Source organism: Cibotium barometz, chromosome 1, assembly GCF_041138505.1.
Source record: "Cibotium barometz isolate CiBa-2024 chromosome 1, ASM4113850v1, whole genome shotgun sequence".
NCBI classification, from domain to species: Eukaryota; Viridiplantae; Streptophyta; class Polypodiopsida; order Cyatheales; family Cibotiaceae; genus Cibotium; species Cibotium barometz.
Window position 1 is genome coordinate 61,485,828 of NC_141046.1, and position 25,948 is coordinate 61,511,775.

Consider the following 25,948-nt stretch of genomic DNA (forward strand, 5'->3'; position numbering starts at 1 on the left):
GGGGTTCCTCATCTACCAAATTATCCTCGTCACCTAGTTTTGTAATTAACCAACTTACGTGAACATTGGATGCACTCTACATCCATTTGGTCATTTCAATTTGCGAGCAACTTCACTTTTCTTCCAAGGACAACCCCCTAGGAGATAGCTTGGCATACCTTCCAATCTTTAAAATTTCCGAAATATCAAGTGCTTTTAAATTCCTTTCTATGAGAGTCTATACATAATTACTCTTTCGTTATGTTGTCTTGGACCATTTTAAACATTTGGCTGTTTCACCAAGGAAGTCTCCTTTTCCTTCTGTAACCCTATTGATACTACGTGTCAAATAAATTAAAGCATATACTTCAATATTTGCCATTATTATTATAAGCAAATTCAAAAATTGATGAATACTCTTCCTAGCTAGTTTGCTTCTTATTCTTGTATGCTTGTGGCATAACCTAAATGATTTTGTCCATCAATTCAAGGATGCTCAACTGTACTTGAATGTAACCTCTGAAAGACACCCATCCAAAAGTTACTATCAAACTTTCTGTCTTCCATATAGCTTACAAACCCTAAATATATCCCTCATGAATATTCAAGCGAAGGCTTAATTGCAATAAAATGAGTTATCTTCATCAATCAATCAAACCATACCACCCCCTTATATAACCTCGATAGTCCTAAGTAAAGTCCATTATGATCTTCCACCTCCAATGGAATCGTTGAGAACCAATAGGAGTCGTTCTTTCGCCGCAAAGGTTCGAACTCATTTCCTTCTCAAATCCCTCAAAGCTTTTTGTCGTGCAAGCAAACGACTTTTTCCCAAAGATTGCTTACAAGATGCTTAAACGTTTCTTTATTCCCATGGTGAACTTGGGGCAGCATGAACATGAGGGTTTACCTATTACCTTTGGAGTTTACTCTGATTTTATTAGTAAGAATCCTTGCGAACGGTAAATAAAACCCTCACAGCTCCTGTTCTATCCAACCAACCACACACGATCACAACTATATGTTATGTACGCGTGTTGTCACTCTTGCAAATGCAATGTAACTTTTCATTCTAGTTCGTACACATGGCATCTAATGAGTTTCACAAGTCCCCACCCTAACTAGCCATTCATGTCGGAGCTAAGGTTTGATATACACTTAAGGATAGGAACCCATCCCTAGAGAGTCTCACCAATGCAGTGACACGTAGCAAGAACTTCCCACCATAGTTTATACCTTGGTTTCACCATAGACTCACTAAAATCACAGCACTGCAGATACATAATAATCCTTTGGTCCCAACTTATCAAAGTTTTGGAACAAAAAAAAAAATTGTAAAAAAGTAGGCAAAAGGCAGAGATAATTAATCTTTGTACACAAACTTCTTGGAAGTGCACCGCATGTCAATGGTGCAAAGCTTTTAACTGGACTCTGCATCACTTACACAAATGAAAAACTTAGGTCTCCAAACACTCCACACCATGTCCAGACTGCTGACGGTGGCAGCCACACAACTCCAGAATGTTGAATTCAATTTAGTACTGCACATAGGCACTTCCCATAGGTGCAGAATCATTTGAGTTTGGTGTTTTATATAAAGTCTCTGCTAAACATGCAGGAACTTAAGTGATCATAGATAGACAAGATTTCTCGACTTCAAGGACAGCAACTTATCGCTGTAGCAACAACAACCCAACTGAATTTCAAGCAGTGACAACCAAGCCACTGACTCAGTCCCTAGACCTCATCCCATTAAATCAGAAAAATGTACAAGGCTCCTCTCCTTGGGTGAAGAGCTGCTATTTTGTTGTCAGATGTAACCCAAGGAACCGATGTCCATGCCGGATATGCAAATACATGGACACCTGCAATTGCAACTGGCTAACCCATTGCCAAATACTGTGTGATGCTAGAATAAATACAACTGTCACAACTCAGTGTGCATGTTTCAGAGCCTCGGTTCCTTGTCAAATGATAGAGATTCAATACCCCTGACAACCGACTCATACTGCTTCATGTTGGGAAGATTCCTACTAGTAGAGATGGTTCGTTTCGGATCAGATGAGCTCACAGTAGAGCCACGCTGTGCCGAGGGGGTCCTCAGACTGGTCGGGACCAACTTGCTTGCCGATGAACGGGATGTCTCTATTGCCTCAGTTGAGATAGATGGCTGAGTGCTCGAGATGACTGCCTTCCTAGATGAGCTCCCAGCTCGAGTGAAATTCGACATGCGCATGCGTGGAGGCTCTTCCACCTGCAAATCGACAAAGAGACAGTAATTATTTATGGGCATATTTTTAAATGATATCACATACATAGAAGAAAACTGACCATTACTTACTGCTTCCTTGGAGAGCCCTGAGTCTTCAAGGCCAGGAACCCTCTGCTTATACCCCTCACTTCCTCCTCCTGGTCCAACATTTGCTGTGGATGCTCTCCGGTTAGGTGCAAACCAAGGAGCATCCCTCATTTCCCTCCCTTCCTGACCTGTCCAGAGGATAACAACAGTGTTACCAAAAAGGGCACCTCAGTATACAAGCATGCAAATTCTGCACCCAAACATTTTTGCTAGCCTCCAACAAGGGCTTCAAGAAATATTACCTAAAACCCTCTCAGGTGCCGCTGCAGATGCTGATGCAGCTGCAGTACCAGCTACCACACCAGCTGCTGACATGCCATTGCTTGGACCTCCAGGTCCAGCCTGTGAAATGGGAAGGCACACACATGATCTACTGCAACAATGAAAGCAACTGTGATCAAAAGTATTCACTGCCAACCCAAAGCCCATACCAGTGGCCGATACGAACCCCCAGCAATTTGAGTCTGTTGGTATTTCAATATTGTCCAGTCAAAAACATAATCAAACTGAAAACCTGAAAAATCAGCAGCTTAAAGATTTAGAATCGGTGAGGTGTTGATACCATATTTGAGCAAAACACAACAAAATGGGGGTCTGAAAGCCAGAACACCGGTTCCAGCCATGGTTTCCACTTGAGAAACGGCACCTTTCCATTGTCCCAACTATTTCCCCTCCACCCTTTCAGCCATTTCCCAAACAACAGCTGTCATTTTCCCTTTGCACCCTATATTTTCAGTTCGAGTAACTTGTTTCCAAGCTTTTTCCCCCCCTCCCATCTCCTTTCCTCTCCTCGATATTCTTTTCCTTTATCCCTCATCCCTCTTGCTTGCATCATCCTTGCTGACATGGCTTTCCCTGTTTCAGCCCCCCGTCAGAAGTGCTGTCTCTGACTGTGATTAAAACTCTACAAGAAAGAGAATTGCTAAGCACAATCAAGTGTAATGTACCTTCTCTGATAAAAAGATCACGGAATATTCTCTTCAAATAAGCGTAGTCAGGTTTGTCATCAAATCGTAAGGATCGGCAGTAGTGGAAGTAGGATGCAAATTCTGAAGGGTAGGACTTGCATAAAGCCTGCATCACAACCCCCCCCCCCCCCCCCACACACACACACACACATTCAGCCAATTGTCTTTCCACTTCCTCTTGCTCTACCTTAGCCAAGGATTTTTACACACAGGCGCACTCAAGAATTCAATCTACACAATGATCTACTTCACATGTAGGAGGCAAACTATCAAGCAAATACACAAGAAAAACATCTTTAAATCCAGACAATAATGCAAAAGAAAATAAACTTATATTCTTTTCTAAAGAAAAACATTATAAAAAAAGATCACAAAGAAATGCCTCAACATCCTCGCATTCAATCAGCAATTTCCCCATGCGCACGCACAACACATGCACACAAAAATAAATAAATAAATAAAATCTGCTAATCCATGTGTCAAATTACTCCCTGATCTATACCTCAATAGGAGTTGTCATTTTCTTTTCACTGATCCTCTCATACTTCTGCTTCTTTGTGCCGGCCTTCAGTCCTTGCCAGGGAAGGCTGGTGCGGATCATGCAAACCAAAAGAGTGTAGATGCACGGCATATACCAATGGAAAGTCAGGTTATTTAAACCTAACAAACAAACAGCAAAATGCGATCTGACTCCATGAGAATCTACTCACAAAAGTTGAAACATCAACTCCATCATGCAGAGCATAGACTACGTGCTATAACATCCCTATTCAAGTACATGTTCATGCATAAAGATACGCCACTGTGGTAGACGCATCTACATAAATAAACACTCAAACTGAGTTTCTATGCACTTGTATGGCAAACCCAAACAGACATGCATGGAACAACTTTATCAAGAAACAAACTTTCATGGCTCAAAGTTTGCACCTGCCCCTCAGAAAATACATGAGGACATATCCAAGAGACTCAAGGTCATCCCTGCGACTTTGCTCTGGAATTGGTAACGACACACAAAAAACAGGTGAGCTGAACAAACTTGACACTTGGCCATCTCAAGCATATTGACCACGGCTTACCAATGCCTAGATGCGTATTGATACTGGCATACCGTGCCGTGCCTGTCAGATTCTTGTTCTCCCTGAACAAGGGCAAAAGATGCAAAAATCAGGGGCACAGCCTTTATGAACAAGCACGACACAAAAACATTCAAAGATCAAAACAGTTATATTGGATGCTACCCAAAAAGCCGTATATGAAGTGGCTCCTGACAAGCCTAGAGAAGCCGCTTGGGTTGAACTAGTGCACCCAAAGACTGCCCAATGTCTTAAACTATACTTTGTCAAGTCAAAGTAGAGCTCCTATCATGCACGTCCAGACAGGCTGGCTCCACAGTACATAGAAGTTAAGCACAAAATCAGAGACAGGCCACAAATCAGCCTGTGAAAAAGGCACCAGCCACACCTACAACTTTTTCTGCGGGCCAGTTTCCTACCAGTATCTTTTTATAATCTTAACAGCATACGTAACGTCTTCTGACAACAGCCCCACGCCCTCTTTGAAATCCCACTCAAAAAGTGACAGGAATATTATGTACTGAGTTCATCAAATCTTCTTAGTTTGGACTCTCCTTTTCTCCAGCTCTCTCATGAGGACACCAACCAGGCTATCCCTCACACTCACTGAGGATGGATTTATCCTCGGACCTTTCCATGAGCCTTACTTATCCGTCCCACTCGTTGCCTTTTTGGGCTATTATGGTGGACTGTACATCAAATCTTCTTTTCACAAGTTTGATCCACTCGGACCTTTCCATGACTCATGACGCCTTACTTATCTGTCCCACTCGTTGCCTTTTTGGGCTATTCTGGTGGACTGTACATCAAATCTTCTTTTCGCAAGTTTGATCCACTCGGACCTTTCAATGAGCTTTATTTATCCGTCCCACTGATTGCCTTTTTGGGCTATTCTGGTGGACTGTACCAGAGAAGCTATTCCAAAATCCTTGGCTTCTGGGTAGGTACTTCCTTCAGAGTTCTTCCTTGCACAGTGCCATTCTAGAGCAGCGTCCACCTGCAGGATGCACCAATGGTAGAAGTGGCTCCAGAGCAAGACGAAGGTGCTACGTAATCAGGTCAGGTCAACTCTTTTGAGTTTTGAATCACTCCCTCACCTTCTAGAACTAGCACCATGTAGAAAGGTTAACAAGTTATACAAAAAGAGGAATAAGATTTCAACCATTGCAAAACACATCAAATGGCAGTAGTAAAGGACACAAAGCGAACCTGTAGGTTATATGCTGGTGTGTAGAAGGATCACGATACTTCTTGGCCAGGCCAAAATCAATAATGTACACCTGTTGAAGATGCATGGCCACAAAAGTGAAATGTCCATGAAGCATACTAAACACAATATGAGAACTCTCTCTAGTAGCTATTTTAAAGCTGGTTTTAAAGTGACCTGATTGGCACGTCTTCCAAGACCCATAAGAAAATTATCAGGTTTGATATCTCTGTGCAAAAAGCTCTTGGAATGCACATACTCCACCCGATTAATCTGCAGAACAAAAATGTAACACCTCACACCCTTGAAAGAGAAATCAAGCTATGGCATAAAGCAATGACAATAAGTAGGTACTAAACTAAAGGCTCAATAAAGGAGAATTTAGCCAAGCCGTTGTCTCTCTGCTCATGGACCGCATCCCCCATCACAAGGTTGTTTTGAGACCATGCCTCGATTGGGTTTAGGAAGGGAGTACATTTGGGGGCACATCTCATATAAAAGTTCAGGTTTGTTCCATATGTTAACAGCAAGATAGTACTAGTGAAGTTTCAGACCCTCAGCTTCATCATGTTTATAATATGCTGACCCCCACTGGAACCACAGGCAGCTTCTCTTTTCTCACTGCCGCTAAATTCTTTCTCAATGCATGTGGTTGCTGCCCACCTCGATGACTAGAATGTCAATGTATAGGCCAAACTCTTATTTCTGTTCGGCCACTAAATGGTCTTCTCATGGGTTATGCTGTCATCAGCATCTTTATTTTCCCAAGCTAGACCCTCCCTGCTATGCCTGTGGTTCCAGTGGGGGTCAGCATATTATAAACATGATGAAGCTGAGGGTCTGAAACTTCACTAGTACTATCTTGCTGTTAACATATGGAACAAACCTGAACTTTTATATCTGTTCGGCCACTAAATGGTCTTCTCATGGGTTATGCTGTCATCAGCATCTTTATTTTCCCAAGCTAGACCCTCCCTGCTAACGGTGGATTCTGTCAGAATGCACAGCGGAAAGAAGACAACTGCTGTAGAGAGCAAGACACAGATGAAAGAGAGAGAAGTTTGTGTAACTCTGCTATATACACCAGTAAATCCTGGAATAATAATACAAGATGGAGTGTGTGGGCAAGGGACCATTTTATATGGCCCCTGGCTGCTGGTCAGCCAGCCCAGAACCAGCCGACAGCAGCCCACGGCCAGAAGATGTCCAGTTAGCCATCTGCCAACACTGAAAAAGGGTCAGGCAGCACCAGATCAATCGGGCATCACAAATACATTCGGCCGGTCATATGGGGCAGCCGACAGCCCATACACAGCTCCAGAAAAATAGGGAAAAATATGGAGAGTGAGGAAAAATGGGAAGACACCAAATACGGGCGGGCACACCCACAACAGAGGCCCTGACATAGTGTACGGATAGGAGATGACTCCTAACACTCAACTGCCAAATATCAATTTGCCTGAGTCGCACCAGCGGAAGCAAGGGTGGGAGGAGTGGCATTGGCTGGTGTAACAAGCCAATCCCAAAGAGCCACGCCACGCAAGGCCGATTTCACCTTCACCTTCTATAGGGTGTAGTTGTGTCAAATCCCCATAGATCTCCTCGTAGAACGCTCCTGGTACTAGACTCCAAACCTGCAAAAAAACAAACAAACAAGCAAAAAAACAAACAAACAAGCAAGGGACGCAGGCCTGACTCACCACCCAACCATGACAACCGTGGCCAGACTTGGCTGTCCCCACCAAGCCATGAGCTGAGCTAACTAGGTTGACGTACCGACCAATCTCTACCTCGCCGTGTCCCATACCACCAGGAAGCTACCCTCGCAGGCCTCGAGACTACCTCGGCTGCGTAAAGCAGGTGCACGTCTGCACTAGATCCAGGCTCCAAACCATAGAGCTCTCACAAAACATGCGAGACTCTATATGACTAATGACTAACCTTGGCCACCAATAGGCTCTTGGTCGGTCATCGGGCGTCCACACTTGGGTGTCCGCCCATCAATACTTGTCCGCCCATCAATACTGGGGTGCCCGCCTGATAGTCTATCCCTAACTCAGCTCGCCAAACAACTTGCCTAGCTCCAAGCTTCCCCAAACCTCGAAGCTAGTCTTGTGTGCGTGTAGCACACGGTAGATACACACTGTGCACATGACATACTCCCCTTCCTCTAAGAGCTCACTCCTAAGCTCACTAAAAAGCCAGGGTAATCTCTTTGAAGAGTAGTCAATGTCTCCCATGTAGCGTCCTCCTCATCAACGCGATCCTTCCACTTGATCTTGTATTCCGTGATAAGCGTATTACGCAATCTTCTTTCACGAAATCCAAGAATCTTTTCAGGTTCGTGTGGAACAAATATCATGTCTTTGACATCTATGATTTCTTAAGGAGTAACTAACTAGTTTGTTCCACCCAGTACTTCCTTAAGAAAACTGACATGAAATACAGGATGAACTTTCACATGAGAAGACAAATCCAGTTCATAATGCAACTGAACCAATCCGTCGTGTAATACGAAATGGTCCACAGTATCTAGGGATAATTTCGGAGATCGACCTGTCCATAAAGTCTCGAAATCTTTCGGAACTCGCAAATATACCATCGTTTCTTCAGAGTACTCTCTGGGTGAACGATGTCTATTAGAATAAAATATATCTCGGTCTTGAGCACTTCTAATAGATTCCTTCGCAACTTGTAACATTTCTTGCATATCTTGCAAGAAAATACGTGCTGCATCATGCCTAAGTCCTGAGAATCCCACTATAACAGGTGATCGAGGTTGAAAACCATATATAAGCATGAAAGGACTAAAACCTGTGCTCGTATGCTTATTACTGTTATATGCAAATTCTAACATAGGAAGATAATCCTCCCATGAACTATGACTTTTGGATACATATGCTCGAAGCATATCCTCCAAAATCTGATTCACTCTTTCAGTCTGGCCATCAAATTGAGGATGATCTGAGGAACTCAAATTCAAAGTTGTTTCCAACTTCTCAAAAACAAGTTTTCAAAAATCACTCGTAAACTTAGAGTCCCTATCACTGACTATGTCATGTGGTAACCCGTACAGTCTAAACAATTGCTCAATAAATTGCCTTGCTAATTGCGTAGCTATAATAGTCTTCCGGGTCGATAAAAATCTAGCCATTTTTGTCAAGCGATCTACCACAACCCAAATAGAATCGTGGCCTTGATGTGTTCTTGGCAATCCGGTAATAAAATCCATGGAAATACTTTTCCATTTATTACCTGGGATTTGCAAAGAATGCAACAACCCAGCCTATCTAAAGCGTTGAGCTTTATTAGCTTGACAAACCTGACACTTGGAAACATAATCTTCTACATACTCTTTCATCTTTGGCCAATAAAAAGTGTGTTTCACTAATGATAGTGTCCTGTGTACCCCACGGTGTCCAACAGAAGGGACGTCGTGACACTCCTTAAGAATCTTGGACCTAATGTCCGGGATCTGTGGTACACAAATTTTGTCATTACGGAATAGTAAACCATTTCGAATCATCCACTGGCCTCTTGCAGCCTGAATGGTAGGCCGTTCACTCATTGAGTCTCGGTCAATCAATGAGCTTCCGTCTTGGATCTTCTGCCAAAATGGACCAAAATAACTATCAATCCTGCAAAGCCCTCTCAATGACTGAAATAAGTCAGTAGAAATCTCGATGAACGACAAAGTATTCACCTCTCTAATTCGACTAAGCACATCTGCAATACTATTCATGAACCCTTTCCGATAACGAATCTCAAAATCAAAATCTTGCATTAACTCAGTCCAACGAGCTTTCCTTTCTCTCAAATCATCCGCATCACATACATACTTGATTGACTGATAATCAGTCAGTACTACAAACTTGGAGCCATATAAATAATGTCTCCAAACCTTGAGAGCATGAATCACAACATAAAGCTCCTTCTCAAGGGTTGGTCAACGAGATTGAGTGTCGTCTAGCTTTTTACTTTCAAAAGCAACAAGTCTACCATCTTGAAATAAAGCAGTCCCGATGGCATAGCCACTGGCACCAGTTTCAAGAACATAAGGCCGACTAGGATCGGGTAATGCCAAGATAGATGCTTCCTTGACTTTATCTTTCAAAAATCTGAGGGCCATATCCAAATCATTATTCCAAGTGATAGACTGATTTGACTTACGTCCACGACCTTTCAACAAGTTGGTCAACGGTAGTGTGAGCTGAGAGTACTCCCGCATAGATTTCCGAAGAAAAACAACAAAATCGAGAAAAGAACGAAGTTGTTTCATTGTTCGCGGTATAGGCCAATCCAGAACCTTCTAAACTCGGTCATAGTCAATGCTTAATCCATCTCTAGTGATCTTGTGTCCCAAGTAAATGATGTCTCTCATAAAAAAATTCACATTTACTTAACTTAGCATATAGTTGATTCTGTCTTAAAATAGATAAGACAATCGTGAGGTGTCCAACATGATCCTCAAGAGTACGACTATATATCAAAATATCATCCAAGAACACCACCACAAATTTTTCCAAAAGTTCACAAAAAAGATCGTTCATCAGTTGCTGAAAAGTGACTGGAACATTGGTTAATCCAAAAGGTAATACGAGAAACTCGTAATGGCTATATACCTAGTCCGAAAGGCGGTTCTTTCGACATGCCTTTCATGAATACGTATCTGGTGATAGCCAGTACGTAAATCTATCTTCGTGAAATATTTCACTCCTCCTAACCGGTCAATCAGGTCATTTGATCTAGGGAGAGGATAACGGTTCTTAATTGTCAACTTGTTCATCTCTTGTAATCTATACACATTCTCTAGGTGTTGTCCTTCTTTCTTCTAAGCAACACAGGTACACCCCAAGGTGATTTACTTGGACGGATCTGGCCCATCCTCAAATAATCTTCGAATTGTTTAGTCAACTCATCTTCCTCAGCTTGGCTAATCCTGTAAGGTGGAATACTAACAGGATGAGCACCAGGGATCAAGTCAATACGATGATCTACTGTCCTTTCAGGTGGTAAACTCGATGGCAGTTCCTTAGGAAATACATCTTGAAACGAATCAAGTATCTTCTGTAATTCTTTGCTTTGAAATACACTTAATTCATTGACCTCCATGGAAGGTATGAGAAATGAAGAAAGTGGAATCAATACACAATGAAAAGCAGTATACAAAGAAGAATCCATTATATTTTCAAAATCAACTGTATTTACAAGAGGTCCCTGAGAGGGATGTATACAATCACCTAAAATACTATACTGGGTGTTCCTATGCTGAAAAGAAAAAATATGACTAGACCAATCTATCTGGACTTGAAGAGTCTTAAACCACTCAATCCCTAATAGCAAGTCTACATGTTCTAGGTACATAACATAGCATTGCAGAGTATCTTTGTAGTCCTGAATCTGGATTGGTAGTATCTCCACCTTTCGATCTCATATTTGCCTTCCCGCAAGTAGGCATACCTCATAGGTATAATCGCTAGGTGTCGTATCAAGACTCAATTTCTGCACAAGTTTATAGTTAACAAAATTGTGTGAGCTGCCAAGGTCTAAAAGAATGTGGATTCTATAGCCATTCACTTCTTCGTAAACTCGGAGAAGATCATGCAAGCCAAAAACTTTAGAGTTGAACAAACAATCAGAACATGAACTAAGGTGAGAAAGTACAGTAACTGACGTACATGTCAAAGACAAATGGTCAGCTGCCTTTGGCTTGGGCCCTACGTTGGTCTTTGCACCCTTTTGCTTCGGACACTCATTACACACGTGTCCTTTTTCTTCGCAGATGAAACAACGTCCCTCCTTCTTGAGCTTCAAAGCTTCAAGGAGTCGTTTCTTCTTCGCTGGTGTCGAACTTGAATTCTTCGAAGGCTGGTCTGAAGACTTTCCTTCAGTCGTGTTAGCCATTGGTGCGGAGAACTTTCTTTTATGCTTGTTCCCCTGCTCGCTAACGGGTTTAGACTTGAAAGAGACCATTGTATCATCATAGATACAAGCCAAATGAATGGCCTCATCCAAAGTTTTACATTTGTTATTTTTAACCTGTAAATGGTATGAGTCTGGTAAACCGGCTACGAAGAACCCCAAAAGAGTTATGGGATCCTTCTTTGTAGCTTTCATCTACAAGTCCCTAAACTTCCAGAGGTAAACCTCATAAGTGAGGTGCTACAAGGTCATGGTCAAAGCTGTAAACCGGACAACATTATAATTATCCTCTTTCTTGAGAAATTCCTTCTTGAAAACGTCTTCGAATTGTGTCCAAGTCGTTGGCTTAGGGTTGAGTTCCTTCCACCAAAGCAGAGCTTTGCCTGAGAGGAAACCTGCTGCTAACTGGATCTTTTTTCCATCATCATATGGATGAAACTGAAAATGGACTTGCCACTTATGTAGCCAAGTGTCCACGATCTCCTTGGTACGCTACTTTTGCTCGCCCCCGAACTGTTCCGGAGTAATGTTGGGGCCTAAAGCAGAGGCCAAGGTATCCATACCCGAAAGGGTAGATAGGGTAGCGGTCAAAAGAGAGATGGAGTTCTGCAAAGTTTGTATCTGCGCAGCGATTTGTGCCTGACGTTCTGAAGAAAAAGCTTCGAGAGCTACTTTAAACTCTTGGAAATCAGATTTCGACACATAATCGTCAAAAAGATTGGCATCCGTATCTTTTGTAGCCTGCAAGCCTTCGCGATCGACAAGGGGCTCCAACTCGGATTCTTGGGTTGACATCGTGAAGAGGGCAAGTGGAGAGAAAGTTCGATCTTGCACAAGAAAAGTGCGAGAGAACTTGAGAGCTTGAAAACTTGAGAGATGTGTGGCAAGAAGCCCACTTAAGGGGTTTATATAATCTTCTCCAAAAGCAACTTGAGCTTTTGCTTTTGTGTTTTTTTTTCTTACATACATACATACATACATACATACATACATACATATATATATATATATATATATATATATATATATATATATTCTATTTTTTTATTTTTAAAAAAAAACTTTTAAACCTTAGAAAAACCTTTGAACTCTTTTTAAAAAAAGTTTAATCTGAAAAAAAAAACCAAAAGCAAACTAAAGTTAGTGTGAATGCTTTTACTTGTTTTTTTTTTCTCGCCTTCTGGATTTAGCGCTGTCGGTACCTGCGTTATTGCCATCGCAAGCTTTCCTACCGGCGCCACCTTCACTCACGCGTCCGGGGCGGCCTGCGCCTAGGCTTGGGGCCTGTGCAAGCCTCATCGCCTGGCTGTGTAGGCCCAGGCGCGTGTCAGTGTAGACCTAGGCGCCCGCCAGCATGGCCGGCTGCCAGCCTAGCCGGCTGCCAGCCTAGCCGCCTGCATAGGCATGGCTGCCTACACGCCTGCGCCTACAACTTCCAAGTTTCGATAGCCCACGACTAGCACACGACCACGCTTAGCCCATCGATCGCTTCTCTCGCTCTCTCTCTCATTCCAACAAAAGCGAACATGCTTTTTTCTTTTTTCTCTCAACAGTTCATACGACTACAAAACACATCTTCAGCCTTCTTCTTGCAAAGAAAACAACCCTGCTAACCACCTACATCCTCATCACAAGTTTCTTTGATGAAAAAAATCACATACTAATCTAAAAAACAAAAGTATGCATAGACAAAAAACAACAAGCTTCTTGAACTCATACCTCTTCTTCGACCTCATCTTCTCTACCTACCGACTTGCTCGTTCACGAGGCACGCTCTGATACCACTGTCAAATCCCCATAGATCTCCTCGTAGAACGCTCCTGGTACGAGACTCAAAACCTACAAACAAACAAACAAACAAGAAGGGGGTGCAGAGGCCTGACTCACGAGTCACCACCCAACCATGACAGCCGTGGGCAAGCCCACAGACTTGGTTGTCCCCACCGAGCCATGAGTTGAGCTAACTAGGTTGACGTACCAACCAATCTCTACCTCGCGACGTCCCATACCGCCACGAAGCTACCCTCGCAGGCCTCGAGACTGCTGCCGACCTTGACTGCGTAAAGCAGGTGCACGTCTGCACTAGATCTAGGCTCCATACCATAGAGCTCTCACAAAACATGCAAGACTCTATATGACTAATGACTAACCTTGGCCACCCTTTTATAGGCTCTTGGCCGGTCATCGGGTGTCCACACTTGGACGCCCTCCCCCCATACTTGGGTGCCCGCCTGTTAGTATATCCCTAACTCAACTCACCAATCAGCCTGCCTAGCTCCAAGCTTCCCCAAACCTCGAAGCTAGTCTTGTGTGCGTGTAGCACACGGTAGATACACACTGTGCACATGACAAGTTGGAACCATCCAACTTGGCAAACTTGGCAAACATACAAAGAGAAGTCGGTGCAGCCATCACAAAAGCTTGGGCTCAATCTCAAAAAATTGCAGAAACTCTGAAGAAGAAGTGTCCTCTACAGGTACCAAGAGTGCCACCAAAGCCTGCAACACCGCAAGCCCCCTCTGCAAAAGGGAAAGGGCCACTGGAGAGGAAAACGTAGCACAAAATGTTGTTGTCCTGTAGAAAACAGGCCGCCTATTGTCCAATCTCCAAGTGGGAAAAACGCTGATCAGAAAACGCCAGATGGCTGCTGTTGGAGAAGCCAAAACTGGAGGGGAAAAGACCAAAAGTTGCTGTCCAGAAAACGCAGAGGAGAAGGTGCTGAAAACAGGGCTGAATCTGGGGCAGCAAAGAGGTTGCTAAACCGGGAGCGATGATACCATGAAAGAGTGCACAGAGCGGAAGCAAAGTGGCACTAGAATGTGCTGAACAGAGAGTGCAAGAGAAAGAAAGAAAGAAAGAAAGAAAGTTATATCAACGTCCACGGGAGGCTGAATCCAACCTATGGGACAGATCAGGTACATCCATTTACATTCCACTCTGGGTATCGATGCCAAAGAGGCATAAAACTGAAAAAAAAATAACTCAAAATGAACTCTTAAGACTCTTAAGAGTTTAAATTACAATGGGTTCTATTGCATCTAGTTCGAAATTGAGGTTCAAAATAAAAATAACTATATTTCATCCATGGATGGATTTGCTCGAGGGGGGTGGGGTACGGAATTCTTTAATGATTGCTTGTCCTCCTCTGTAGAGAGAGAGACATGGAGAGAACTATGCTGAATATACTGAAGCAAAACAGTCCCAAGCAACGGACACAGATAGTCTCATAAGTGAGGGAGAAAAATATGTACAAGACTAAATGAGAAAAGAGAGGCCAGCACCCACTATTTATAGTAAGGGAATGCTGGCCGACTGGAGCTGATAAACAGGCCAACTGGAGCTAATGGACATGGCCGATTGGTAAATGCCAGAAAGGCTGGGAAAAATCCCAAAAAAATAGTAAAAAAGGGGTGGCCAGCCCACAAGCAAGGGCCATGCAAAAGGGACCAAATGGGCACCATAAAAGAGCAAAATCTGGGGATGAATATGCTTACGAGAGAGAGAGAGAGAGAGAGAGAGAGAGAGAGAGAGACTTGCGGGAGAGAGAGAGAGAGAGAGAGAGAGAGTTGCGAGAGAGAGAAAGAAAGAAAGAAAGAAAGCTGTATTAACGTCTACTAGAGGCCGCACTCGACCTATGAGACAAATCAATGTACAACTATCAATGTCTTCTGGATGTGGGGGGGGGGAGAGAGAGAGAGAGAGAGAGAGAGACTGACTTACGATGAGCGAGCACGACCAAAGAAGCGGCGAAGCCCAACACGACCCGCACACACGTAAGAAACAGAAGAAAAAAAACGTGATGTTGACATGCGTTTGCCCTTCAATTTTTAACCTACATTAATCAAACTCCCACGTTCACTAACATTTGGAAACGTTAGTGAACATTTGGAACGTTTGGATCCTATCAAAACTGTTCGGGTCCATCGGTGACGTGATAGGCTTGCAGTTCTCCATCCCAAAGGCCTCAAGCAACTCATGGACATACCGATGCTGAGAGAAAAAGAACCCCCTCTGGGTCTGCCAGATCTCCAATCCCAAGAAGTGGAGTAAGCCTAAATCGTTCATCTCAAATCCTTTGACAAGGCAACCTTCGTCAATGCAGTGTGCTCTATATGACCGCCAGTGAGAATGAGGTCATCCACATAAAGGATGATCAACGTGACCATGCCGCATTCCCGAAAGAGATATAGGTTAGGATCAGCAACCGATCTTTGAAATCTAGTCCGTAGAAAGAAGAAATCAATCTTCTGATTCCAAGCCCTGGGAGCCTGCTTAAGACCATACAAGGCCTTCCGCAACTTGTAAACCATCCCCTTTGATCCTGGAGCCTCAAAGCCTGAAGGCTGCTCAACATACACCTCCTCCTGCAGGTCACCATTAAGAAACGCAAATTTAACATCCATTTGAAATACGGACCACCGCCCTGAGAAGAAGCAAGGGCAAGAACCGTCCAAATTATGGTCATCCTCGCTGTCGGTGCAAAGGTATCCTCATAGTCGATGCCAGGCTACTGAGCATAACCCTTAGCCACAAGTCTGGCTTTGTATTTGTCCACCGAACCCATCTGACGTAGGGTTGGTCTTAAAGGCCCACCTGACACCAATGATAGACCGTTTCGACGGCCTCGGAGCCGACTCCCAAGTGTTATTCTTCTCTATGGCAGCTAGTTCCACCTACCTAGCTTTCCTCCAAGTATCCTATACAAGGGCTTCCTTGACGGAAGTGGGCTCTTTGTCCTGCATGATACAAGACATTAAAGCATAGTTTACCTGTAAAAGCTCCACTGAGTGACTTTTGTCACGAACTCTATGCGACCTTCGAGGTCCGTCTTCTATGGGAACATATGCATCACTCCCACCAAACACACGGAAATGGGAGACATCTAGTTTCCTGCCAAAATACGCCTCAAAGGGAGTCATGTTCGGTACTTAAGTCGTCGGAGAACAATTGAGGATATGGACAACCGTAGCCACAACCTCTCCCCAAAGTGGACGAGGAAGACCACGACGCTCCAACATCGTCCTCACCATCTCCACCACAGCCCTATTCTTACGCTCAAGTACTCCATTCTTTGACGATGAACCTGTATTGGCCAGCTCCCGCTTGATGCCATGTACCGCACAAAACCGCACAAATGCATTGGAAGAAAACTCTCCTCCTTTGTCAGCCCTAAGAGTCTTTATTTGCAAACCAGACTCTTTCTCCACCATCACATGCCACTCCTTGAACCGAGCAAAAGCTTGGTCCTTCTGGGAAAGAAAATAAACCCAAGAGAATCTGCTACAATCATCAAGCAGCATCATGAAGTACAAAGAACCTCCCAAGAAGAGCGTCTACATAGGTCAACACAAGTCAGTGTGTACCAACTCCAAAGGTTTCAAAGCCCGCTTGGAAGCCTGCTTCGAAAAAGATTCCATGTGCTGCTTACCACGAATGCAAGAACTACAACGTCCTTGTTTACTGCCAACATCTCGCAAGTCAACCACCATCTAGTCTTGGAAAGCTCGCCGCAACGCATCCACATTCAAGTGGCCAGACCGAAAGTGCCACAAATCACCAATATGAGAACCTGTCAAAGAGGAGAGTGCTAAGAGTTTGTATATACCATTCTCCACTATGCCTTCCCAAACAACCGGAGTCTTTGCAGCTGAAGCTAAAGAATCAGTACTCTTCCCAGTCTGCTTGGGACACTTCCTCCAATAGTGACCTTTCTTGGCCTTCAGTTTCTCTCAGTTTGAATCGGGCTTCTTCTCAGAAGACTTCTCCGATGAAGACTTTCCTTTGTCCCTGTTGTTGTTACAACCTTTCGACCATGACCAGTCAAGGCCTCAGAAACTCCACCCTGTGGAGGGTTCACGAATCGTTCTTCTTGGTTCAAGACCATGGGCACAAGCTCTTCCCATGTGATGGTGCTTTGAGCCTGCCACTAGTGATCAAAGAGAAGTAAAATGCTGAGTACTGAGAGAGTAAGTGTGACAACAACGTTATGGCCATATCCTCTGACGATCTCTTTCCCGACCTGGATAATCTCTTGCTGAGGAACTTACAACTTGTTGATGTGCTCCCGCATCGTCAACGACTTTTAGGATTCATCACCCGCATCTGAACTTCCAAGGAGATACTCTTCATGGGTGATACCCTGTTGTAGAGAGAAGCCAAATGCTACCAAATTCCTCTGGCCAGCGTCATATGCTTTATGTGATTAATCCCCTATGGTGTGAAATTGAGGAAGATGAAAGAACAAACTCGGGCATTAACACTATCCCATAACTGTGCATGTGCCTCCCGTTCCTTCCAATAGAGGGTAACTCCGCATCTTCCAACTCCGGCTGTGGAACCCCAACAACAATGAAATCAGCCAAGTCATAGGACTCCAAAACAAATTCCATCATTACCTTCCATATGCCATAGTTGTTCCCATCCAACTATCGGTCCACCAGTAACGTGGGGAGTGTTGGGATCTTCACGTGCTTCTCAGTCATCTCAAGCAAATCTGCCATCTCAAGGGTTCACAAGGTCTTGTGAAGGGAGGGTGGATGGGAAAAAAGAAGAAAAGGCTGCAAATAGAATGCAAGGTGGCTGTCCAACGGTGATGGCCGCCTTCTACCCGATCTCCAAGTCCCATACAGCCCAAACAATCTCCAATTAGCACCTCAATCAACAAACCATCGACGTCCCACTATCTCCAAGCTTCAAGCCACCTAGGGCTCTAATACCATGTCACAATGCACAGCAAAAATGAAGACAACTGCTGTAGAGAGCAATACACAGATGAAAGAGAGAGAGAAGCTTGTGTAACTCTGCTATATACACCAATAAATCCCGGAATAATACAAGATGGAGTGTGTGGACAAGGGGCCATTTTATATAGCCCCTAGCTGCTGGTCGGCCAGCCCATAATCAGCCGACAGCAGCCCACGACCAGAAAATGTCCAATCGGCCAGAAAAGAAGCAGTCGGCCAGCACTGAAAAAGGGTCGGGAGTCGGGCATCACAGATACAGTCGGCCAATCATCTGGGGGAGGCCGACAGCCCATACACAGCTCCAGAAAAATACGAAAAATATGGAGTGAGGAAAAATGGGAAGACACCAAATACGGGCAGGCACACCCACAACAAAGGCCCTGACATAGTGTACAGACAGGAGATGACTGCTAACAGATTCTGCATGGAGTAACACAGAATGATTCACACACATACAAAGCCCAAGCTCAACACTGAATGCTGACTTTGCCCCATCACTCTGGGCAGTGAAGCAACCTTTCTATGCATTAATAAGGCCTGTCCTGGCCCAAATCAGCACTAAATGGTGCCATTTTAGCCACCCTTTGACAGGTAGCTTTGGCCCACACTGCAGCCCACGCAAGGTAAGGTACCTGGATTCATTCACACCTGCCGTTTGCAAGCCTTCCAAGTCAGTTGTGCCCAAGGACAGGGTCAACCAGCTGCCCAAAGGGGATTGAGAAAAGGGCATTGAATTCTAACAGGGCAGTTTTACAGTGTAAAATATCTCATATACACATAGGAGAAAACAGTGTGTAAAAAATCTGATATACAATCTGGAGCACATACATACCATCTGGTCAGCAAGCATTAGAACTGTCTTCAATGAGAACTTGCGACTGCAAAAATTGAATAGATCTTCAAGACTTGGACCGAGCAAATCCAGCACGAGCACATTGTAGTCACCTTCAACGCCACACCATCTTATATTGGGAATGCCAGCTGCAGACGAAAACAGAAACAAAAAAGTCAAAATATACACTTGCACAACCCCACCCCCCCCAAAAAAAAAAAAACACCATATGGTGTTTACAAACTAGCCCCCAAAACAACCACCCAAGGGCCATGGGTGGGGGAGATTCTCCATTATTAGTGGAATTCCTCGATTGTGTAAACATCCTAATTCAAACAACATGGCTAATGACTAGCTACATTATTTTTACAGCTCAACACCTTCGAAACCAAAGAAGAATTCTAGAGATTCAGAGAGACAGGGAAAAAAAAACCCTTTCATTTTACATGAAAAAATAAAGAAGAGGTCCATACTTCCCCCTTGCAGAATCCTGTACAGCTTGGACTCATACAACAACTGGGGGTGCTTTGTCTTAACACTTTCCTGCAAAACCACAAGGGAAAGCACATCACAAAAATGTCAAAGCAGCTACTTTAGTAGAGATTACTAGAATTTATCATATATATTTATATATAAGCATTAATAATTACATATGTAGAGGCCAAGCTTGCTAAAAATGGGGACGTCCACTAGGAAATAGAGACGGTGTAACATCCCAAGCCCAAGGCTGGTTAATGGGTCTAGCTTGGGTTAGGTTGACTCCGTTGAGGTATTTCAGGTTTATTTTTTTACATCTGGTTTATAGTGTGGCTATATAAGTCAATTATTGGCTGAGATATGTGGAGGAAAGAGAAAGAGAGAGGGGGGAGGGCCGGGGGGGAGGGGGGGGAGGGGGATGAGGGGAGTTTTCCTTCCATCGTGGACTCGTGGCCTACCATAGCCTCCCCAAAAGTAACATGCACCAAAACTAGCCACAATCGCCCAAAATAGCATGCCAATCTAGGGGCCCACTGGATGCCCTGATCTGCCCCACTTTTCTAAGCCAAAAATAGTTTAGATGGTGTGCCAATAACTATATGAGCAGCTGCACCTAGCGAGTGACTCAATGCACCTCCTAAACTTGCCCTTACACCATCAGAAGGCGCAAATTCGGATCGTGTGGAAGCCTGTGGGGGTGGAGAAACCCCCCCCCCCACACACACACACACACACAAAAAGAGAGTACAAAAAGGTAATATCATGTGAGAATGATTCAAACATTTGCTAGCTTTTGCATTGCAATCATATGAGAATGATTGGAATTATGGTCATAATTATCATGTAAATCAAAAAGCCCCTAAACTCCCAACCAACTCCTACAAGACAAACACACAAGCAGCCACCATAGCGCCCTCCGGAGCACCCCTGGCTATGAGGCTAGCCACTAGGCCAACACCACAACCATACAAAACGTCCAAACCTCGAAATCCCATACCATCCACACCTCAGTGTCACATGCACACAACATGGACATAGCTAACCTCATCCTTGATTGAACAGCTTTAGTAGACCGACCAACAATAGATGAGTCCTGTAAATAGAACGGTCATAATTCAGTCATAATCATCTCTCCCCCTTTTAGAGATTGGTCATAGGTAGTCATCATTAGAAGTAGAAGTCATATTTTGAAAGGCCATTGGCCAAGCATACATGTAACCTTTTCATGTCCATACTGAAAACCAATCTCTCTCTCTCTCTCAACGTACATAAATTAATGCTAATCAATAATCTAAAACTACACAGTAACAAGAGATATAAAACCCTAATCTATTGTATATTCGAAAACATAAATATACACAATATTGTTGTCTACACTAGGAGCTGTCATGCATATCTACCATGCAATGCAAGTCGTGTTGTCCTCTGGTTAAGAAATGCGCATATGAAGATTGTAAATCTAATGATCCAAATATCTTAGCTCTGCAAACTCAAATGATCCTACAATGACCCTCAACTTACCTTTATATAGCAGTTAAAGAGCATGTCAATTGTAGGATTACCAATTGTGCATGACTAGATACAATGTCTCCAAAAGATGTTCACGATCGCCGATGACTAGTCGTGGGCATCCTACTATCCAATATTTATCCCAATCCATCAATCCAAACACAACCTCTGTTCCTGAAAATCACACCTACAAAAGTAGGACATGTCCATGGACATCCCTGAATGGACATATTTCAATGCCATTGGAGTAGAGCACAAAGCTTTCCACAGATACAGGTGAGCTTTTGGAGGATTTCACCATGTACAAGGACATAGTGGATAGCTTGATCTACATCACCATTACTAGGCCAAACTTGAGCTATATTGTTAGACTTGTGAGTAAATTTATGCAACCTCTAAAAAGCCACACTTAGATATGGTTCTCAAAAACATAAAGTTCACAATTGATTATGGACTTTTCTATAAGATTGGTACAAAGATACAGCTACATGAATACACACATGCTCATTGGGTTGATAGTGTAACAATCAAGAGATCTATCAACGGATTTATGTTTTTTTTTTGGAAGTGTTGCTGTGAGTCGCAACAACAAGAAACGGTCGACAGTTGCCTTGATGAGTACAAAGACAAAGTACGGGGAGTCGGAACACTATAGTGGCATCTTGTGAGGTTTCTTGGTTTCATAAGCTACTTTATGATATCGGTGAGCTCATGGATAGAGCCGTTGTCATTTATTTTAACATAAGTAACATACAACTGGCCTGTAACCCAGTATATCATGCTAAGACGAAGCACATTGAGGTACATTATCACTTTACGAGAAAGAAGATTCTAGCCCGCAATGTAGATGTAGTATATGTCAACACAAAGGATAAGTAACAAATATCTTCACAAAGACATTGGCACAAAGAAGCTCCACAAATTCAAAAGCTTACTTAGAGTGCAGTGTGTGGAGTTGAGCTCGAGAGAAAGTATTGAGATATCGAGCTCGACTAGTGCTGCAGACATTGATGACCCGTCTAAGTGATAGCTTCCGCACTTATGCTACTGGCATGTTTGGTAAGATTATGGTTGATATGCCGCCAGTGGATGCCAGACTGTGTTACCACTTTGGAGTACTAGAGTTGGGACATAGTTATAACCCTAGCTCATGTAATCGAGTTCACACTATAGACCGACCATTTAATGTTATAGTATGAGAGTACTTTCCCTTATAGTATATACTCTTATCTCTTTATGTTAATGGTTGTAATGAAGAGAAGGAGACAGAAAAACATTCTCTCTTGTCTTCCTCTCTCATGTGTGTTTACTTGCAAGGAACTCAAGCTCTCCCTCTCCTCCGTATTCTCTTTTTGTTTCACTCTTAAAGACTTCTTTAGTTGGTAACTTTAGTTCAAGAGATATTTTAGTTCAAGAGATATTTGGCAGTTTTTAGACCAAGTTCTAGCCCTTGTTCAATCATAAAAGGAAACGGAGAGCTGCAAGTAATCGAGAGGTGACCTTGCTAGGGTAAAAGACCAATGGCCACCCTATGGATCTTTTAGCTATCCTAGAAGATTCTAGAAACTGGACTTGGAGAACTCTTCATTGGCAACTATTCAATGGTTTATCGTTTATACAAATGTAAGCTTGCATTCATTTTCATTGCATTGTGCTTGGTCACACGTAAATCTATATTACATATACTCCTTGATAATATCAATTATTTAAGGGGAAGTCAAGGTGGCCACAGTGGAAGGGCGGGGGGAGGGGGGGTGGGGGGGGTCTGCAGCCCACATTGAGGTGTTGTGGCATTCCTCAAGCACAACTAGTGCTTTGTTGGTTGTCTAAACTTGTTGTATTGTGGTTAAAATCTTGTGGTTCACTGAAATGTTAATAATAGTTAAGTGCTCAGAGATCAGCGCTCCAGGTTACACAATCTCCGTCGAGGAGAGAACCACCGCTTTACAGAAAATTATCATCAGAAGCAGCATGCCTTGCTGTTCTTTGTCATACTTTAGCACAATTTCAGGTCACCTACATCAAGATCAAAGCACGATAACTGCCTTACCACAAGAAGCTGTAAGTGAGCTATGACACAGTCCAGAGACATTAGAAACAGTTAAGCAGCATGCCTTGCTGTTCTTTGTCATACTTTAGCACAATTTCAGGTCACCTACATCAAGATCAAAGCACGATAACTGCCTTACCACAAGAAGCTGTAAGTGAGCTATGACAGTCCAGATACATTAGAAACAGTCAAGCATCAGCCAATTACTGACCCAGCTTTCGTGATTACAAAGGGTGATAAGCAAAAAGTGTCCACACTATTATCCATCCGAGAAATATTGTAGGGACTTTAGTGTATCAACCTGTGATAAGCAAAAAGTGTCCACAATGTTATCCATCCAGAGAAACAATGTAGAAACTTTATATATCAACCTGTTCAACTCCTGCTGAAGCCTGAAGGGCCTTCCTCCCCATTGTAATATACAGACTCAATTCAGCATTTACCATTCCCCTTCCTTCAGTTGTATATGGAAGCCTCCAATCCTGCCTTCTCATCCACACCTCAACTATAATCATTTCACTCACTTTCCGACTAACTCCACGTTTAATCTTCAAAAAAATGATGGTTTCGTGTTACCTCCTCCTCCGAACAGCCAGCAACCCCACAGATCAGAATTCACAGCTACATGAGAGCTAGTCAAGATACTTTAGTACTCTTTAAAAGGTTCCCAACCAGCCGAAGTCTCTGGCCATCCTGCCATCATGCTGTCACCTGATTCTGTCTCAACTGCCAGTCTTAAAGAACACCACCTTTTTGGTACACTTGCCTCTTTCCTCCAATAAATACCAACTGAGAATAGTACGACCCAATGGCAGAATTGACAGGCCCATTGCTGAGAGGCCATTGAATTGACAGCTCCCCCACTACAGTCAGTCCACACCTTCTTGACAGGCCTCATCCATACCCTGCATGGCACATGGGCAGGGCATGCACATAGCATTTCTACCTATCTATAGCCCCAGATTTTCTTGACAATGAGATCAACAGTACGCCACTACTAGAACAAGTTGATCTAGCTCATTGTAACTTGAATATGATAACCAACCTTGACCATTTTGATTTCCATTACTTGAAGAGCAGATTTTCTCTGACTCGACACTAAACTGATAATTTCTTTGACAAATGGCTTGTGGTAGAGCTGTGTATCTGTAGATGCTAGGTGGTAATTGCTTCAATAATGTTAGACCAAAATGACACGACACTTATCAATCACGTGAATATGAAGACTGCAATAAATGCTTCAACTATTGTTAGTCATCCGGACTTCAAGACTGAAAGCTCTTGACCTTTTAGGCTTTAGAGCTGGAAAATCATCTCACATACATTCGGAAACAGAATCCAGCTAGTGCATGGTGAAAAAACACATACCTAGGGGTGTGTATATGCCCATCGGACCAATCCTCTACCTTAACTACTATTAACTTTTTTAACAGTTTTAAAAAACACATTCACATAAGAGACATATTGAAGCAGAGCGACTAACATACCAGCTTAATGGCAACCTCTTCATTTGACTGGACATTGGTACCTACAAACCCAAGGTGAAAAAATGTCACGAGAAATGTGCAATATAGAGTACACATGGGCAACCAAGCAGTCTCTGTCAGGCTCCAAAACCCTAATATGATATTGGCAGATTGACGTGTAGCCGCCAGCAATGATGGTGTTCCGTTAAGGGAAAACCCTAGCCTTCATGTATATGCTAATGTAGTCCTGTCAGAGTTGAAACATATTTATTTTTGGGAGATCATGGTAAATCTAATCATAACCGTGGAGATAGAACAGGGCCTTATTCCAAAAGGTAGAGACTCAAGGGCAAGAACAGCACATCGGTGGGCGCTTACCGATGTAGATCTCTCCAAAAGATCCGCTGCCGATTTTGCGCCCAAGTCTGTATTTGTTGCCAACACGAGGTTCCATCGATCGATGAAGAAGAGAGCTCGTCTGCTGTGATGAAACGATTCTTGTGGCCGCACTGTTTGCAAAAAATTGAAAACCCGCTAACTGCAGGATGGCCGTACACAGCAGAAAGAAGAAATTTGTGCAGAAAACCTTAATCTGCAGAAACGCTCAGTGAAGCAGATAAAACAGCAAGTGCATCAAACCCTAAACGAAACCTGAGAGGCAGAGAGCGTGTTAACGAAACCCTAAAAGACAGAAAGCTTGCAAATCGAAACCCTAAGAAGGAGAGAGAAAGAAGTTTTGTGCAAGGGCCATGAGGGGTCAAGAGAAATCCATGTCGCGCAGGGAAAGGGGACGGGGGGTGGGGGGATCTGCTGAGAAAACCCTAAACACGGCGGGGGCAATTAAGACTAAGCCGATGGATAAGAAAGGCCATAGCTGGGGTGCAGAGACTCTCTCTCTCTCTCTCTCTCTCTCTCTCTCTCTGTGTGTGTGTGTGTGGTTTTGTTTTTTTGGCAGAAAAAAATAAAGACGAAGATGACGACAACGAAGCAACGAGCTATTTCCAACCCAAAGAAAATTTGCAAGCGTCGCCACGGCACACGCGCGCACGCGCGCGCGCTTATACAGAACGGACTTAACGGCGCGCCGTTACCTCCCCGTCAAGTGTTGCTTTTCTATGGATTTGCTTTTTCCGCTTTTTTTGTGTTCTTGTTGCTGCTTTTCAAATTCCCGGTTAGGGACTTTATGGAAATGAGATCCTTTCTCATGTGATGGCTTTTCGCTTTTCTATGGATTTGCTTTTTTCGCTTTTTGTGTGAACTTCTTGTTGATGCTTTTCAAATTCCCGATTAGGGACTTTATGGAAATGAGATCCTTTCTCATGTGATGGCTTTTCACTTTGTTGTTTTGCTCGTCTTTGCG

At 43.4% G+C, this 25,948-nt stretch overlaps 1 protein-coding gene across 4 annotated transcripts; it reads right to left on the bottom strand.

Moving 5' to 3' along the window:
• Positions 1-1,361: 1,361 nt before the first annotated feature.
• LOC147642278 (serine/threonine protein kinase HRR25-like) lies at positions 1,362-25,660 on the bottom strand. 4 transcript variants are annotated; one of them, XM_086804607.1, is made up of 16 exons: positions 24,967-25,563; positions 24,610-24,650; positions 23,334-23,423; positions 23,123-23,227; positions 19,560-19,629; positions 19,087-19,235; positions 5,767-5,862; positions 5,592-5,662; positions 4,386-4,447; positions 4,237-4,300; positions 3,809-3,893; positions 3,286-3,412; positions 2,770-2,852; positions 2,581-2,680; positions 2,321-2,466; positions 1,362-2,233 (listed from the first exon to the last, which is right to left on the bottom strand). In XM_086804607.1, the coding sequence occupies exons 4-16, from the start codon at positions 23,162-23,164 to the stop codon at positions 1,928-1,930; spliced, it is 1,401 nt and encodes a 466-aa protein (XP_086660733.1). In that variant the 5' UTR covers positions 23,165-23,227; positions 23,334-23,423; positions 24,610-24,650; positions 24,967-25,563; the 3' UTR covers positions 1,362-1,927. The 4 variants fall into 4 exon arrangements, with proteins under 4 accessions (XP_086660733.1, XP_086660734.1, XP_086660731.1 ...); XM_086804608.1 differs by having other exon boundaries at positions 23,334-24,027; positions 24,168-24,650; positions 24,967-25,557; XM_086804605.1 differs by lacking the exons at positions 23,123-23,227; positions 23,334-23,423 and having other exon boundaries at positions 24,967-25,660.
• Positions 25,661-25,948: the final 288 nt, after the last annotated feature.

Coding starts and splice junctions, on each gene's coding strand:
- LOC147642278 (XM_086804605.1), bottom strand. CDS start 25,042: ATGGAACCTCGTGTTGGCAACAAATACAGACTTGGGCGCAAAATCGGC. Junction 24,651..24,966: donor TTTTGGAGAGATCTACATCG/GTAAGCGCCCAC, acceptor TTGGGTTTGTAG/GTACCAATGTCCAGTCAAAT. Junction 3,894..4,236: donor ATGTATTTTCTGAGGGGCAG/GTGCAAACTTTG, acceptor GATCCGCACCAG/CCTTCCCTGGCAAGGACTGA.